Below are 14,905 nucleotides of genomic sequence, written 5' to 3' on the forward strand. Positions count from 1 at the left end.
AAAGAGAGAGAAAGAAAAGTAAGAGAGCAATCATCTGTGTGCATAATGAGGTCTTGATGAAAACCCATCCCTCCACCGCAGGTTATGATGACTCAGACAGCAAACAGAGCTGAGATCACAGCTTCTGCTAACACACACGCATACACACTCATGGAGGTCGAACCTGGGAGAAGTGTGCTTCACTCCAAGCGCTTTCTCTCACACAACACACACACACACACACACACACACACACAGGTGACCTTCAAAGAACCTACGGAGGACTTTCAACAGTTAACACAGTAACACACACAGTATCACTGCAGCGGAGATCGACTCATTTATTCACCTATATTTTCCTCTTCCAAATGCCATGTGGTTGTGGTGCACCGACCAACAATCATGACTGGTATTGTTAAAATTTAGGCAAAGACTCTCACTGCAGAAGAGAAAGCGTAGCAGAGTAGAATGCGTGAAGAGCTTGTAAGACCTCATAAGCTCTTATCAAAGTCAAAGTCGGTTTATTTTGCCACACAGCACTACACACAACACACCCGTGCATTGGGCGGCGGCGACACAGGACACACACACACACACATACACACACAGAAACGGGCAGCCAGGAGCAGTGGGCAGCCTTTTATGGCACCTGGGGACCAAGCCAAGTGCTGGTGTCCAATCTTGGTCAGGGACGGACAGGAGAGTGATCTGTTCTTCTGTTCTTTCTTATGCATGTTTTTAAGTTTTTAGTGGAAGAAACCCTTGTGAACACGGGGAGAACATGCTTGGTTATAACCTTTTAACACTTTATGGGGCCTTAAAAGTGTTTGTAACTTGTATAACAGGGGCTATCAGAGTCTGGGATAGACATGGATGCAGGGGCCCAGTGCATTTGGTTAGAAGTGTCATGGATTTTTTGATCAATAAAAAAAAAAACAAAGCATGTATGTTTCATACTCTTTTTTATTATTTGTGGAAGATGTTGTTGATAATGTGTGTTTTTAATACCTAGGCCCTCAGCCTAAAATCATACATTGCATGCCGGGTATATGTTCCTCATTGTATTGTAGCATAGAGCACCCGCACCTTGATGCATATTATGAACAGATCCATCAAATACAGCCCCTCAAATACAGTACTTTTGGTATCCACTGGTGCAAGGGGACCTATGTCTACAGCCACCTGCTTTCTGACACATTATTGAGCGGACATATTTGCCATATATTTCAGACAAACCTCACGTAGTAGCAGCTCTAGTGGTGGTGGGTTATTTTTTCTGTAGTAGCAGCTCTAGTGGGGGTGGGTTAACCTCACGTAGTAGAAGCACTAGTGGTGGTGGGTTAACCTCACGCAGCACTAGTGGTGGTGGGTTAACCTCACGTAGTAGCAGCTCTAGTGGTGGTGGGTTAACCTCACGCAGTAGCAGCTCTAGTGGTGGTGGGTTAACCTCACGCAGTAGCAGCTCTAGTGGTGGTGGGTTAACCTCACGTAGTAGCAGCACTAGTGGTGGTGGGTTAACCTCACGTAGTAGCAGCTCTAGTGGTGGTGGGTTAACCTCACGCAGTAGCAGCTCTAGTGGTGGTGGGTTATTCTATTCTGCGCTGTTGGCGGAGCAGCCATTAGCAACCTTTTGCATAGCCGCGCAGTGAAATTTATGAGCCCCGATCACAAGCAGGGGATTTACACAGAATAAATATTAGGTCTAATAAATCAGGCCACTATTCTGTGGGTACGTGTTGGCTCCCCTCAGCCCTCTAATGTTTAGACAATCTGCAGGGTTTTTATTATGTGTAAGCAAAACAATCTAACCCCATCTTTTCATGTTGTATGCCTCTCCTTAAAGCAAACTCCATCAGTTTAAGGAGCAGAATGGTTTGTTGTATCCATGGGAGAAGTAGAACCCTTCTTCATATGAGGTCTCCTTAAGCTGTTCTCTTCCTGATTTATGTGATGGATATCAGTGACACAATCATGAAGTGTGCTGCTGGTGGATCAAGAGGTCCTTCTTGGTGAAGGAGCCTTTTAATGTTTCGCCTTGTCTTACTTTTCCTGAGAAATGTCATTAGTTCCCCCCCCCCCCCCCCCTTCTCTTCTTGTTGCTCCATCTCTAAGTGTCCACTGTTGAGCTGGGGGTGATTGAGATTTGGCAGATATGAGCTAATCACTGCTTGTTAGGCAAACAGGCCAGAGGGAATTAGACTGGGCCTCTAAATGACTTGAGTGTAGTGCGTTTACGAATTGCTGTGGGGGAGAAAGGTTGCGTGGATTAAACTGAGATCCAAATGAGGGATTTCATTGGTGTGGTCGTTGTCCTTGTAATAATACGCTAAGCTACGACGTGTTTGCCGTTGCCTTGGCGAAAGCTGTTCAATCCTGCGGAAAGGGCTTGCGGACCGAGAGAGAGCAGAATGTGTGTGCAAACGTCTCGTGACAGGCTCCCCTGTTCAGCCTCACACGCATCTAAATAGCCCTGTCAGAATCGCTGCTCCATTCCGACGAGACGACTGCTTCCTTGCTTCATTGCGCTTGAAAATCATCCTGATTGGTGTATGCGACTGAAACTGGGGCCGTGTGCATGTGTATTCCTCCCAGTAAAGTTAAACATTCTCAACTTTCTCTCCTTCTCATTTTAACCCTATTCTTCCTCTCATTTTCCCTACCTCCCACTCTCTATAATTCCCTCCTTGATTCTCTCTCTCTCTCTCTCCTCCTGCCCTCTCCGCTTCCTTACCCCGAGTTTGATAGGCGTCTGCAAACATGCATAATATATGCAGCCCTCATTAAGATGACTGTCACTAGAAAAACACTGTTTGGCTCACGGCAGGGTTTTGAGTGATTCTAAAAAAAACGCATATGTGTGTGTTTGCAAGTGTGTGTGTGTGTGTGTTTTCGCCCCCATTCTTTATTTATCAAAGGCTTTCCACAATCAGCGCTCATCGCTGCTGCTAAGGCTGTGGGAACAGATGTTTGCTGATTAAAGCCGAGCGCGCTGCCAAAGCGCCCGTATACAGCTCATTCATTGCCCGCGGACCAGGACAAAAAAGACCAAATAAACCCCGAAGAAACGCTGAAACTCTAAGGGGCCAGTCAGTCAGTGAGACAATCCCACGCCCCCGCAACACAACTACCTCTGCCTCCAAACCTCCTCTCTTTCCACAGCATGTCGTTTTTTTTATCTAGGTAATTATAGTTTTTTTCTTCTCGTCTTTACATTTATAAATGTACAGTACAGTGAGCCAACAGACTTGGATATCGAAGAGGGGAAGGCCTGGTAGCAGTGGAGAATAAAAAGATAAAGACAACAAGATAGACAGAGTAGGGCTGAGAAAGAAAGAGAGGAGGAGAGTAAGGTCTGATCCAAAAATAACAATTATATTCTTCTGTCAATCATCAATCAAAGTAAGCCCAAAGGTTCTTCCGAAACTTATGTCAATGTTGTGACTCTGAGATGACCACAGACACCGTGACCGCTCACCCCGGCCCTGAGACGCCCGTGTCTGCTGATTAAAACCCTCCGCCTGATCGCTTCGGCATGGGAAATAACTGTCAGATAAAAATCAATAAGCTAGTTACCCCCCTCCCCACGATCCTTCTGAAGCCAAGAAATGGAGCAGTGACATACATTTGTTCAGACATTAATTACAATGCACTGGGCAATCATTTATTTTACTCATATTTCTATTTTACAATTTACAAACTAGATAAAAAATAACATAAATAAATGACATGTTTCATGTACCTAAAATCATAAAAAAAACAATGACAGTATAGACACAAATAAGCACAACGTTAATCCATATGACTAGATCAACTGAGAAAGAGAGAGAGAGAGAGGGGGAGAGAGATAGAGAGAAATGATTTGTTAGTGTGATCTTCTGAAATAATCTACATTAAGAAGCTTGGCACAATACATTCTACTTCTCCTTCCATTCTTCTTCTCCTCCTCGCCATTCTTGCATATTCCAAACAGGTCCAACAGAAAAGGCCGAACCAAACAGTGACAGCATCATGGAAACACAGTCAGACGTCCGAGACATTTCATATGTGCGATTAAAGGCAACAGACAAAAAAACAAAATAAAACAAAAAAAATCCCTCATGAGCTGGTACACATATTTATAACAGGACGGACTGCGTTGGTGACAAGATGTGAGTCATGGTGAAAATCAAGTCTCAAATGTTCATATCCCTTTCTTTTTATTTAAGTGTGACAACATTCCCATAGTAAGTTTATTGTACGTAGGTACAAACACATGTGCCTCTTGCTGACGTTCACCCCCAATGTCCTGGAGAGACAGACAGCAGCACGTCTGATTCCACAGCTCCCTGTGTGTTTGACTTCAGGGTTGCCTCAAAATGTCTCTAGATTTACAGCTGAGTCTCCCATAATCCTTTGCGGTTGCCAGAAAAACACAGCACGCGCAGCAGAGGCTTAGCAAACAGCATTCAGTGCCAAGGATCTCTTTTTGCTTTACACAAGCGGCGATCCGCCGCAACGTCAAGCGCTTGGTGTGTTAACTCTCCGCACGTGTTCGACGGAGCTCCTTTTGAGTTTGCGTCCTCCTTCATTCCTACGTTTCTTTTCCTTGAAATGTGTATTTTTTTCCCCCGCAAACAGTCTGTCATCTGTCAGATAGACGAAAGCTCCCGGAGGGGCTGCGGCGGATTTTTTCGAAGACATTCTGTCATGAGCGTACACACCCACATCGGGCAGCTGTGAAAAAGAGGATGAAGAAAGGAAAAGAAAAAAAAACTAGGGAGAGGACAACAGAGCGAGAAGCAAGAGAAAATAAGAGTGTTGTACTAATCATTGATGCCATCTCTTAGGAGACAGGCAAAGGGCCCCTCGAGCACTCTCTCACTGATCATTTGTGTTCTGTCTGTTGGAATGGTCTGGCGGGGGGGGGGGCATTGGGCTAGTGTGTGTGTGAGTGTGTGTTGTGGGGGTGTAGCTTGGCTTGAATCAGGAATCCCAGGATGAGCAGTAAGTCCTGGTGGGGTGGGACACAGAGCCGAAGCAGCAGCAGCAGGAGGGAGGAAGCTCGGGGTCCAAGGCTGGTAGCGAGGATGGTTGGACGGAGGACGGCACAACGCACAAACGCTGCCGTGCTGGACGCCCCCACAGCCACAGCACTGTAAGGGAGACAGAAGAGGAGCGAGAGAATAGATGAGACCGGGTCCTACCCAGACAAGCTGGGGTGCTTAACACTTACTGACACGCCCTGAACTTTAATGCTCTTTTTCTGCCACGCACACTCGCTTGAAAATATATACACTTGGGGACTCTCCAAATGAACGCAGACAAAAGTCTATTGTTTAGTTATGTGTGGCGTTCGAGGGGAACGCAGTGTGCGCAGCGCGAGCCATTTGGACACATTCTCTCGTTCAGCTCATCCATTTAAACATTGCCGGGGCCTGCCAATATCCGCTGGGACCAGTGAGTCAGAGAGCCAGAGAGCTAGCTAGCGAGTGAGCGCTTACGGTTCCTAAGTTCTTACCGTCTTAATAACGGGATAAATATCTACGGGGCATAAACTGTAAATGGAAACACCCCGTCATAAAGAGCGGGGTCGGTGGCTGCTTCCATCGGGGGGCTTACCTTAGCTCAGCCAGCTGGCCCCCAAGTGCTTCCATGAAGGAGGGAGGTTCGTGTTGACTTTACAGCCTGCCAGCAGCCTTCGGTACGAGAGACTCCAAGGGAGGGAAGCAGAGGGGAAAAAGAGAAGAGAGTAGAAAAGAGCGAGGGGAGAGAGAGACAAAGGCTGAGAGAAAAAGCAAGCGATCAGGAGGGAGCCATAGAGGTGGAGGACGTGAAGGAGAGAGAAAGAGAGAGAGAGAGAAATGCAAAGTCGAGGGAGGTTCTCTAATCCAACTGGTGCGCACGGATTCTCGGCCAAGTGGAACACTGTAGTGTATTGCAGAGTGGAGACAGATATTCCATTTCAAAGGGGTGGGGGTGAGAAGGGTGGGGATGGGGCAGCTGGGGGGGGGGGGGGGGGCGTCTGGAGAACATCCAGCACTGGACGAGAGACCAGAGAGGCGCTTCACTCCGCGCAGAACCCGACCGCAGATAAATGCCTCTCCCCAGCATGAGAGCACCTCCGAGCCAAGAAAAAGGGATGGAGAAAAAAAAAATCTCAAAAAAGAGAAAAAAGAAAATCGTTATATCTCTGAGACCGCCATTTTCTCCACCGTTGTTAACTGCCAGGTGGACCGACTCAGAGCAAAAGTCTTAAAATGGCAGAAAAACAAAAATCCCAAGGAACTATTTATACATTTATACACTTGATACACACATTTAAAAAAAAAAGAAAACAATGCCAAGAAGAAAATGAGAAACGCCCTTCTAAGTTCCCCTGTAATGCAGAAGGCACAGCAGTCTAGCCTTCCAGAAGCGCTTTCCCAGAACGGCGACGTGAAGCACAAGCCTCCTTCAGATGAAGGGTATGGATGGCGCTGTATCAAAAAAGTGCTGAATAGCTCTCATCCTCCATTCTCTTCTGCTGCACAATTCGTCATCCTCTTCTTGTTCTTCTTCTTTTTAGTTTCAAAATTGAATTTAATTTAAAGTGCATGGATGAGGTAAATGGATTTCCAACAAAAAAAGTCCAAAACAAAAACAATAAAAATCAAACAAAAAAAATAATGTTTTGAAATTGTTTTCCATTTATGTTGGTCTCAAACGGGAACCATTCTGTCTTGTATCTGTTGCATTTGGGACAGCATTCCTTGTGTACTGGTGAGGATCTTGTCTTGATGTGCCGCGGAGGAAATCCCTATTCTTGACATGTCCCTGTAAACAGGAAAGAGACAACGGACCTCGGATCAGCCAACAGGGTCACAATAACAGGGTCACAACCTGACCCCCCAACCATGTTTCATAATCTCTTCACCCCTCTGAGCAAAACAACTCAGTCCAGTTCTTACTATGGAGTCAGCAGTCTTATTATGGATATCTACAACACGTCAGACAGATTTCCGAGTCAAGATCGAAAATATCTTTTCTGAGAAAAGCCCTGGCATGTGGTTAGTCACAGTATAAGATATGCAGGATAAAGGTTTAAACTGGCTCTTATATTTCACCCAGAGTATACTCAGAATATATAAGAATACATAAGAGATTACAGGATACAAGGGCTTATGTACAGTAGGCCTGTGGGTTTTCTCCTGACACCGTGGGTGACTCAGGTGTCAGCGAGGCCAATGTGTGTGTGTATGTGTGTGTGACGACACTCACTCCTGAGTCAGGTGCACCACAGCCTCCGGGGTGGTGTAGCCGGCGGCGGTGAAGTTGTCGCGGTAACGCTCCATGTTGATGGCGGCCAGCCAGTCGGCCACTGAGCCCAGCGTGGAGGAGAACTCAGGACTGCTGGGCTCCAGCAGAGCGGTGTTGGGCCTGGCGGAGAGAGAGAGAGAGAGATCATTTTAATTTTAGCAACCGCTTTATTCCATAAGAGAAGGATGATACAGTCATTATCATATTGTACACATACATGGAATTTACAGATATAAATTATAAATGATATTGATAGTTTTTATACATATTCTCTATATAATCTATATTCTCTAAATTATTCTCTCTCTATCTCTCTCTCTCTCTCGCTCTCTCTGCATAATATATAGTTTATTTTTCTCACATTGAAAGCTATAGAATACAAGTATAGCCATAATTCACAAACATACTCAAGCTGGCATCCCCTGTGCTCTCTTGCCTAAATGGTCATTAAAAAGGTGACAAATAACCCGAGTAGAGGTTAGACATGCGGGGTCAGCAGCTGACCTGTTGGTCTCGCCGCCGGTCCTCTTCAGGCTGCTGGGGTTGCGGATAAGCTTGTCTAGCATGTTGACGATCTGGCTGAACTTGGGCCTCTCGGCGCGCTCCTTCTGCCAGCAGTCCAGCATGAGCTGGTGCAGAGATACCGGGCAGTCCATGGGCGGGGGCAGCCTGTAGCCCTCCTCTATGGCCTTTATCACCTGAGACACAGAGAGAGAGAGGGGGAAGGGAGAGAGAGAAGAAGAAGAAGAAGAAGAAGAATTTATAAAAAATTATATTTTATTTGGTTTTGTTTTGCTCTGATTCTTGTATGTTTTTTTCTCTGTTTCTACGAACACAATAATATGTGGTTGTCTTGATGGCTATTTAATTCATGCCACATTCTGCTGGCTATTTATATAATTTTTTTTTTTATGTAAGAAACATTTAAAAAAAGAAAAATAATAATTATATAAATGTTTTTGCCAGAAAATGAGGACTTACATCCTGGTTACTCATGTCCCAATATGGACGTTCCCCGTACGACATCACTTCCCACATGACAATGCCGTAGCTCCACACGTCGCTCGCCGAGGTGAACTTCCTGTAGGTGATGGCCTCTGGTGCCGTCCAGCGAATGGGGATCTTTCCTCCCTGCGATTGATAGGTTCCTGTTATTTCCTTTTCAGGACACACAGCGGACACACACACACATCGAGGTTAATCATCCACACGGGGCACACACACACACATGCACGCAGGGATGAACTTGCATTCGGGTTAGTCCATCCAATCGCCACCGGACAGAAGACGCATGCACACAACTGGTAACTTTCATCACATACGCTTGCACACACACACACACACACACACACACCTCCACACATACAACACACATACGCTGCACACTGTATGCATTTCCTGGAAGAGACGGCCGAGTGCTGGTCTGTTATTGTTAGTCATTAGGCGTATGGTGTGTGCACACAAAACCCCCAAGCCCAGCGGCCTCCAGCTGACAAGTTCTTTGCTAGTGAGTCAGGCTCACAGAGCACAGCCAGAAACAGCAAACAGAACCTGTGGTCTGGGCTTAGTCCCACAGAAGGAGTGAGTTAGAGAGAGAGAGAGAGAGAGAGAGAGAGAGAGAGAGAGAGAGAGTTTATTGACTAAGGTGTTTTGCGGAGAAAGAAAGGAAAAGATTGAGAGGGGACAGGAAGAAGAGGAGATAAAGAGAGATGGAGAGATGGAGACAGAGGCATGGAGAGAGAGCAAGAGAAAAAGAGGGGGATAGAGAAAGCGAAACCACAAGGAAGGAGGTAAAGAGAGAGCTCAAAGAAGGGAGAGAAGTCAAGAGTCAAGGAGAGAGAGAGAGAGAAGAGAGAGAGAGAGAGAGAGAGAGAGAGAGAGAGAGAGAGAGAGAGAGAGAGAGAGAGAGAGAGAGAGAGAGAGAAGAGAGAGTGAAAGAAGAGACTCACCCGTGTGGTGTAGGCTGCCTCGGGGTCCTCCTCCAGCACGCGGGACATGCCAAAGTCGGACACCTTACAGACCAGGTTGCTGTTGACCAGGATGTTGCGCGCCGCCAGGTCGCGGTGCACGTAGCTCATGTCGGACAGGTACTTCATGCCCGAGGCGATGCCACGCAGGATGCCCACCAGCTGGATGACGGTGAAGCGCCCATCGTTCTTCTGTTTGGGGCAGAGGGGACAGGAGTTAGTGAGACTAGGTGTTAGCTTTCAGCTGAAGCTCAAGACTGAGGGACTAACCTGCGGTCCTTATTACAGGGGAGCTGAAGGAGTCTCTGACTCAAGTAGGTTGTGTAAGTGGTGTGTGGTGTTGTGTGACCAGTAGGTTGTGTATGGTGTGTGTGGTGTTCTCTGACCAGTGGGTTGTGTATGGTGTGGGTGGTGTTGTCTGACCAGTAGGTTGTGTATGGTGTGTGTGGTGTTGTCTGACCAGCAGGTTGTGTATGGTGTGTGTGGTGTTGTCTGACCAGTAGGTCGTGTATGGGGTGTGTGGTTTTCTTTGACCAGTAGGTTGTGTATGGTGTGTGTGGTGTTGTCTGACCAGCAGGTCGTGTATGGGGTGTGTGGGGTTGTCTGACCAGCAGGTCGTGTATGGGGTGTGTGGGGTTGTCTGACCAGCAGGTCGTGTATGGGGTGTGTGGTGTTGTCCATTATATTGAGCAGCTTGTGCAACATCCTCCACTCCAGACCCAGCTCTGGCTGCTTTACCCATCAGAGAAGAGCGGTGCATTGACTGACTCACCCGCAGGAAGGCGTCGAGGGATCCGTTCTCCATGTACTCTGTGATGATCATCACCGGCTTACCTGTGGTGGGGAACAAAGAAGAGAAAAGGAAAAAAAGCCACATTAGACAAATTAGAAAGCATGGTCCAAGAAAAATAAGATTGACCAGGAATGTGTCCATTTTTTTTATTTTTCCAGTTTCCGTCAGTGAGACGGGGGTGGAGGGCCCTCCGTCTCCTTAGGAATGCGTCCGTCATTCCGCTCTAAATCAACCCGTGCTGACAGATCCCTGCATGTGTTGTGTGTGTGAGTGTGTGTGAGTGTGTGTGTGTGTGTGTGTGTCACCGAGACTGGGGAAAATCTATGTTTACTTTGCTGTGTTAGGAGATAATCTGCATCTGGAGTTCTTATTTAGTCATTACATGCTTTGTCTGTCATATCTCTAGACTGCCAATGATGAGGTATAACTTAGCAAGTTATGACTGAAAATCACATAGTACATTTTTTGTTCAACCTTTTGTTCAACCTCTTTGTTCAGATGTGGCTGACAGAGGACATTCTGACTGTCTGTGACTGCACATGGACATTAGAGAGTCCAGGTCCTGAGGAAGGTTCCGGAGAAGTCGGCAGTGTTCTTGATCTGCAATGGCTCTGGGCCTGTCTTCCTGGCAGTCAGTCTCTCACTCCCTTCCCCTCATCCCTCGTTTATATCTTTCCTTCCTTTCTTTCTTTCCTCGCTTTTCTCTTCCCAGCCTATTTGATGACTCTACAAGGATCATTCAAACATCTGGCTGAGGAGCATTTGTTTCTCTCCCTCTCTCCCTCCCTCACTCTCTCTCTCTCTATATATCTCTCAGTCCAGAGCAGCTGCCCGCAGTGGTGATAAATCCATGCCACAGTGATTTGGCCTTTGTCTGTGAGAGCAGGCAGAGCGCATTAGGACAAGCTGTAGAGCCAGAGTAGTGAGGAGTAAAGTCTCTGTTTCCTTCCACTCCTCCTGTCTTTCGTGACGAGTGTGTGTGTGTGTGTGTGTGTGCGCATCTGGGGACAGGAACAGATGAGGCGGAAGAACCGGAGTAAGGCCACCATCCAGACGCTCATAGGCTCTCACTGAGGGTAAACCATGGCTGCTCTGGGTATACCTCTCTGCCCCCATGACCCCTACACTGTCCCCAGCAAGCCAGCCAGCCTGAAAATCCTCTCGCTCTCTCTTTTTCTCTCCCCCTCTCTTTCTCTCTCTCTATCCCTGTCTTTCTCTCTCTCTCTCCCTCTCTCTCTCACTGGCACCTCCTCTTTCTCACACTCCGTCCCTTCTCTTTCTGTCCTCCAGCTCATTAGCATGTGTGTGTGTGTGTGAGAGAGTATATGTGCATGTGAGATCCAGTACGTGTGTTTATCTGTGGGTGTGTGTGTGTGTGTGTGTGTGTGTGTGTTTATCTGCGTGTGTGTGTGTGTGTGTGTGTGTGTGTGTGTGTGTGTGTGTGGTCTGTGTGTATGTGTGTTTACTGAATACATCCACTGCTCCGGGCTATCAAGGCCTGCATTCCAGAATTACCTGCCAGTCACCGGGGAGACAAGTCGGCACTATGGTAACGCTCACCCATTTGGAAGTGGGAGGAGGAGGGGAAGTTGAGTTTGACAATAGAGCACACACACGTACACACACACACACACACACACACACACGCACGCACACACACACACACACACACACACACACACACACATACACACACAGACCTCCTCCACCTCCAAGGCATGGCTCTAATGCTCAAGCGGTGGTTTCATTATGCAAATGCAATCACCCATTTAGCTGCCACGTATCAAAGACAGTGCCCACATCGCCCACTGGCCCCTCGGCTCCTCCTGGGGGGCGGGGGGCACTGGCATCCTCTGCCTGGCACTCTCTCTCTCTCCCTCTCTTCCTCTAACTCCCTCTTTCTCTCTCTACCTTTCTTAAATGTGCTCTCTCTCTCTCTCTCTCTCTTTCTATCCTTCTCTTCCTTTGGCTTTGTCTCCTTGCCTGTGGCTCGGGGCGTTCTGTCTTTATTTATTTAGGACACTTTCAACATCATTAGGAATTTAACATCTTTAATTGGCCTTGCTGGAGACAGAGATGGGAAGGGAGAAGGGGGCGGCCATGGTGTGTTTACAAAGACAATTACACTCCACAGTCTTCCCAGGGAAAGAGTTTATGAGAGAGAGAGAGAGAGAGAGAGAGAGAGAGAGAGAGAGAGAGAGAGACACAGAGAGAGAGAGAGAGAGAGGGAGAGAGAGAGAGAGAAAGAGAATGAGGGAGAGAGAGAAAGAGAGGGAGAGAGAGAGAGAGGGACGACACTATTGTTAATAAATACCCTAGAGCTGGAGCTAGTGAAGAGCTGGAGCACTAGGAGAGGTACTACAGGGCTTGCTGACTGCTGCTCACACCTCCTCTGCTCCCTCTTTTTTCATTCTTTTTTTCTTCCTCCCCCCTCACACACACACGTACCCTCTCTTCCCTCTTTTCTTTGTAGCCCATCTGCCGACACTGTCCAAGCTCATACATCATCCCTGCCTAGGGTCTGTGTGTGTGTAAGGGGGGTGGGGGCTGCCAAGGCTGTCCACAGCCATCCGACAGCCAATGGGGCTGTCCACATGTTCGCTTTGACTCTTTCCCTGTCTCCCAAAGAGGTTTTCTCTAGACACACACACACCACTACACCTCTCCCCTCTTGATGAGAAGGAGAAGCGAAACACACACACACACACACATCTCTAAGCTGTCTTCTCCTAGCACCACTGCTGAAACATCTGACACTGAGTAAGCCATCATCGAGGGAGAGAAGAGAGGGATAATGGGACAGAGAGATTGGGCGAGAAAGAAAGAGCGAGAGAGAGAGTGAGGCTGTCTGCTGCAGATTTCTGCCACTGGCCACCATCGCTGCTCTCTCTTACCCTCACTCACTCACCTGTATGTTTGTTTATTTATTTATTTATTAACACATTTATTTATTTATACTCCGTTTTTAAATGTAAGTGGTAGGCGTCTCTCGATCGATGAAAAAGGAAATTAAAAAGTCTTGATGTAACTGCCAACCTGCCAACTCCCCCCCCGACCCCCAGCCCATTATAAAGGACGAGGCTTTGATCTTCATCAGCTCTGAATGGCGTCCTGCGTCATCTTTCTCCCATGGGCCAAGAGAATTTATGTGCAGCAGAAAGCTAAGGGGGGGGATGATAATTTAAAACCCTCTAGGGGGAGAGGCTCGATTTAATCTTTAAACTAAAACAACAGCCTAGGCGATTTACTGCATTATGACAATGGATAGGATATGAGAGACTACGCCAGGCCTGTAGAACACATGGTGCACACTGCACACACACACACCACACACACACACACACACACACACAGCTCATGGGGAGTAATTAGAGATGTTTTCGTTTGGATTATGTCTGCTCTTGTATGTGTCATGTTCGTTTTTAGAAATTTTCACTGCTCGTTATATGTGTTTATGTGCTTCGTCTAAGCCATCAACAGCAGTATACGTAAATCAGTGAACTACGTCAACACATTTAAATGCACATAACTTTGATGAGACCCTCTAACTGTGTGGGGGGAATGGAGGCTTTGCTAACGTAGAAGTGCATGCCTGACTGTGGAGGCCAGTTGTTGATTGCCTTACCACGTTAGAGTATTAAGTCATTGCATTCATAACAACCCATTTAATTCTCACAGTATTAATAGAACATAAGATCAATCTATTGTTTCATCATGATGTCACTTCCTGTTTTCCTGAGCACTCACATTTGGTGACCACTCCCTCCAGGCGAATGATGTTGGGGTGGTCGAACTGGCCCATGATGCTCGCCTCGGACAGGAAGTCCCGCCTCTGCTTGTCTGTGTAGCCCGCCTTCAGTGTTTTGATGGCCACACAGATCTCCCGCTTCCCTGGCATCTTCAGACGCCCACTACACACCTCACCAAACTCTCCTGAAATAAACACACACACACACACATATTTGAATATAATACATGGATGCATGTGTTATATCATACAGAAAGGTAACGTTTGTGACTGAAATAATTTACAGTTGTAATTGAAAGCATCTACGTAATCACATTTCAAAACCAACTAAAAACTGTAAGAAATGTATTCTATTATGTTAGCCTCAAAAGTATCCATCTGTGGCCCTCTGAGGCCGACCAGAGAAGAAAGGAGGACATGCAAACACTGGGCTTCTCACCGATGCCGATGACCTTTTCAATCTTAATGCAGGACGCATCAATCTCCTTGGCAAACTCGCGCACGGCTTGGTTGGGGTCCTCGTAGGTGAATGGTCCACGTATATCCTCACTCCTGTGTGTGTGTGTGTGTGTGTGCGTGTGTGAGGGAGGAAAGAATCAGAGTCAGATGACCTGATGAATACAAACACCTGCTTCCCATTCTGCACTCATCCTGTTGCCTCTGTCTGTTGCGCACACACACACACACACACACACACACACACCACACACGAACACATACACACACAGAGACCAGCACTCTAGATAGCTGACCCTTTTCTTAAGCAAGGAGGAAGACGTGGGGGGAAATGAAGAGAGGGGAGAGGAGAGAAGAGAGAGGAGAGGACAGGAGAGAGGAGAGTACAGGAGGAGAGGAGAGGAGGAGAGAGTGTAGAGGAGGAGAGGTGAAGAGAGGAGCAGGGGAGGAAGAGGAGGAGAGGAGCAGAGCAAAGAGAGAGAGAGTGAGGCGTACCTGGATGAGGTGTTTCTCCTCGTCTGAGTCTTGCTTGGCTTTGCTGTACTTGCTCCTCCTATTGAGATAGAAGAGAGAGACCGAGACAGACTGGTGATTTAACTGCACAGCTGAGAGCACACGATAAACGCTCTCTCTGTCTGTTTGGATGGAAGATGATAGGCTTGGCTATTCAGTAACCCTGTGTGAGTG

General features: G+C 47.2%; 1 protein-coding gene across 1 annotated transcript in view; it reads right to left on the minus strand.

Moving 5' to 3' along the window:
- Nucleotides 1–6,656: 6,656 nt before the first annotated feature.
- epha4a (eph receptor A4a) overlaps nt 6,657–14,905 on the minus strand; it is a gene marked incomplete at both ends in the record, with an annotated part of 42,786 nt that continues 34,537 nt past the window's right edge. The window contains 11 exon segments of the mRNA XM_080836153.1: nt 6,657–6,771; nt 7,216–7,374; nt 7,759–7,952; nt 8,236–8,412; nt 9,204–9,413; nt 9,994–10,055; nt 13,762–13,947; nt 14,202–14,297; nt 14,300–14,314; nt 14,714–14,719; nt 14,722–14,771. Coding sequence (XP_080692279.1) covers nt 6,657–6,771; nt 7,216–7,374; nt 7,759–7,952; nt 8,236–8,412; nt 9,204–9,413; nt 9,994–10,055; nt 13,762–13,947; nt 14,202–14,297; nt 14,300–14,314; nt 14,714–14,719; nt 14,722–14,771 — 1,270 coding nt within the window.

Source organism: Sprattus sprattus (assembly GCF_963457725.1).
Source record: "Sprattus sprattus genome assembly, chromosome: 4".
Classification (NCBI taxonomy): domain Eukaryota; kingdom Metazoa; phylum Chordata; class Actinopteri; order Clupeiformes; family Clupeidae; genus Sprattus; species Sprattus sprattus.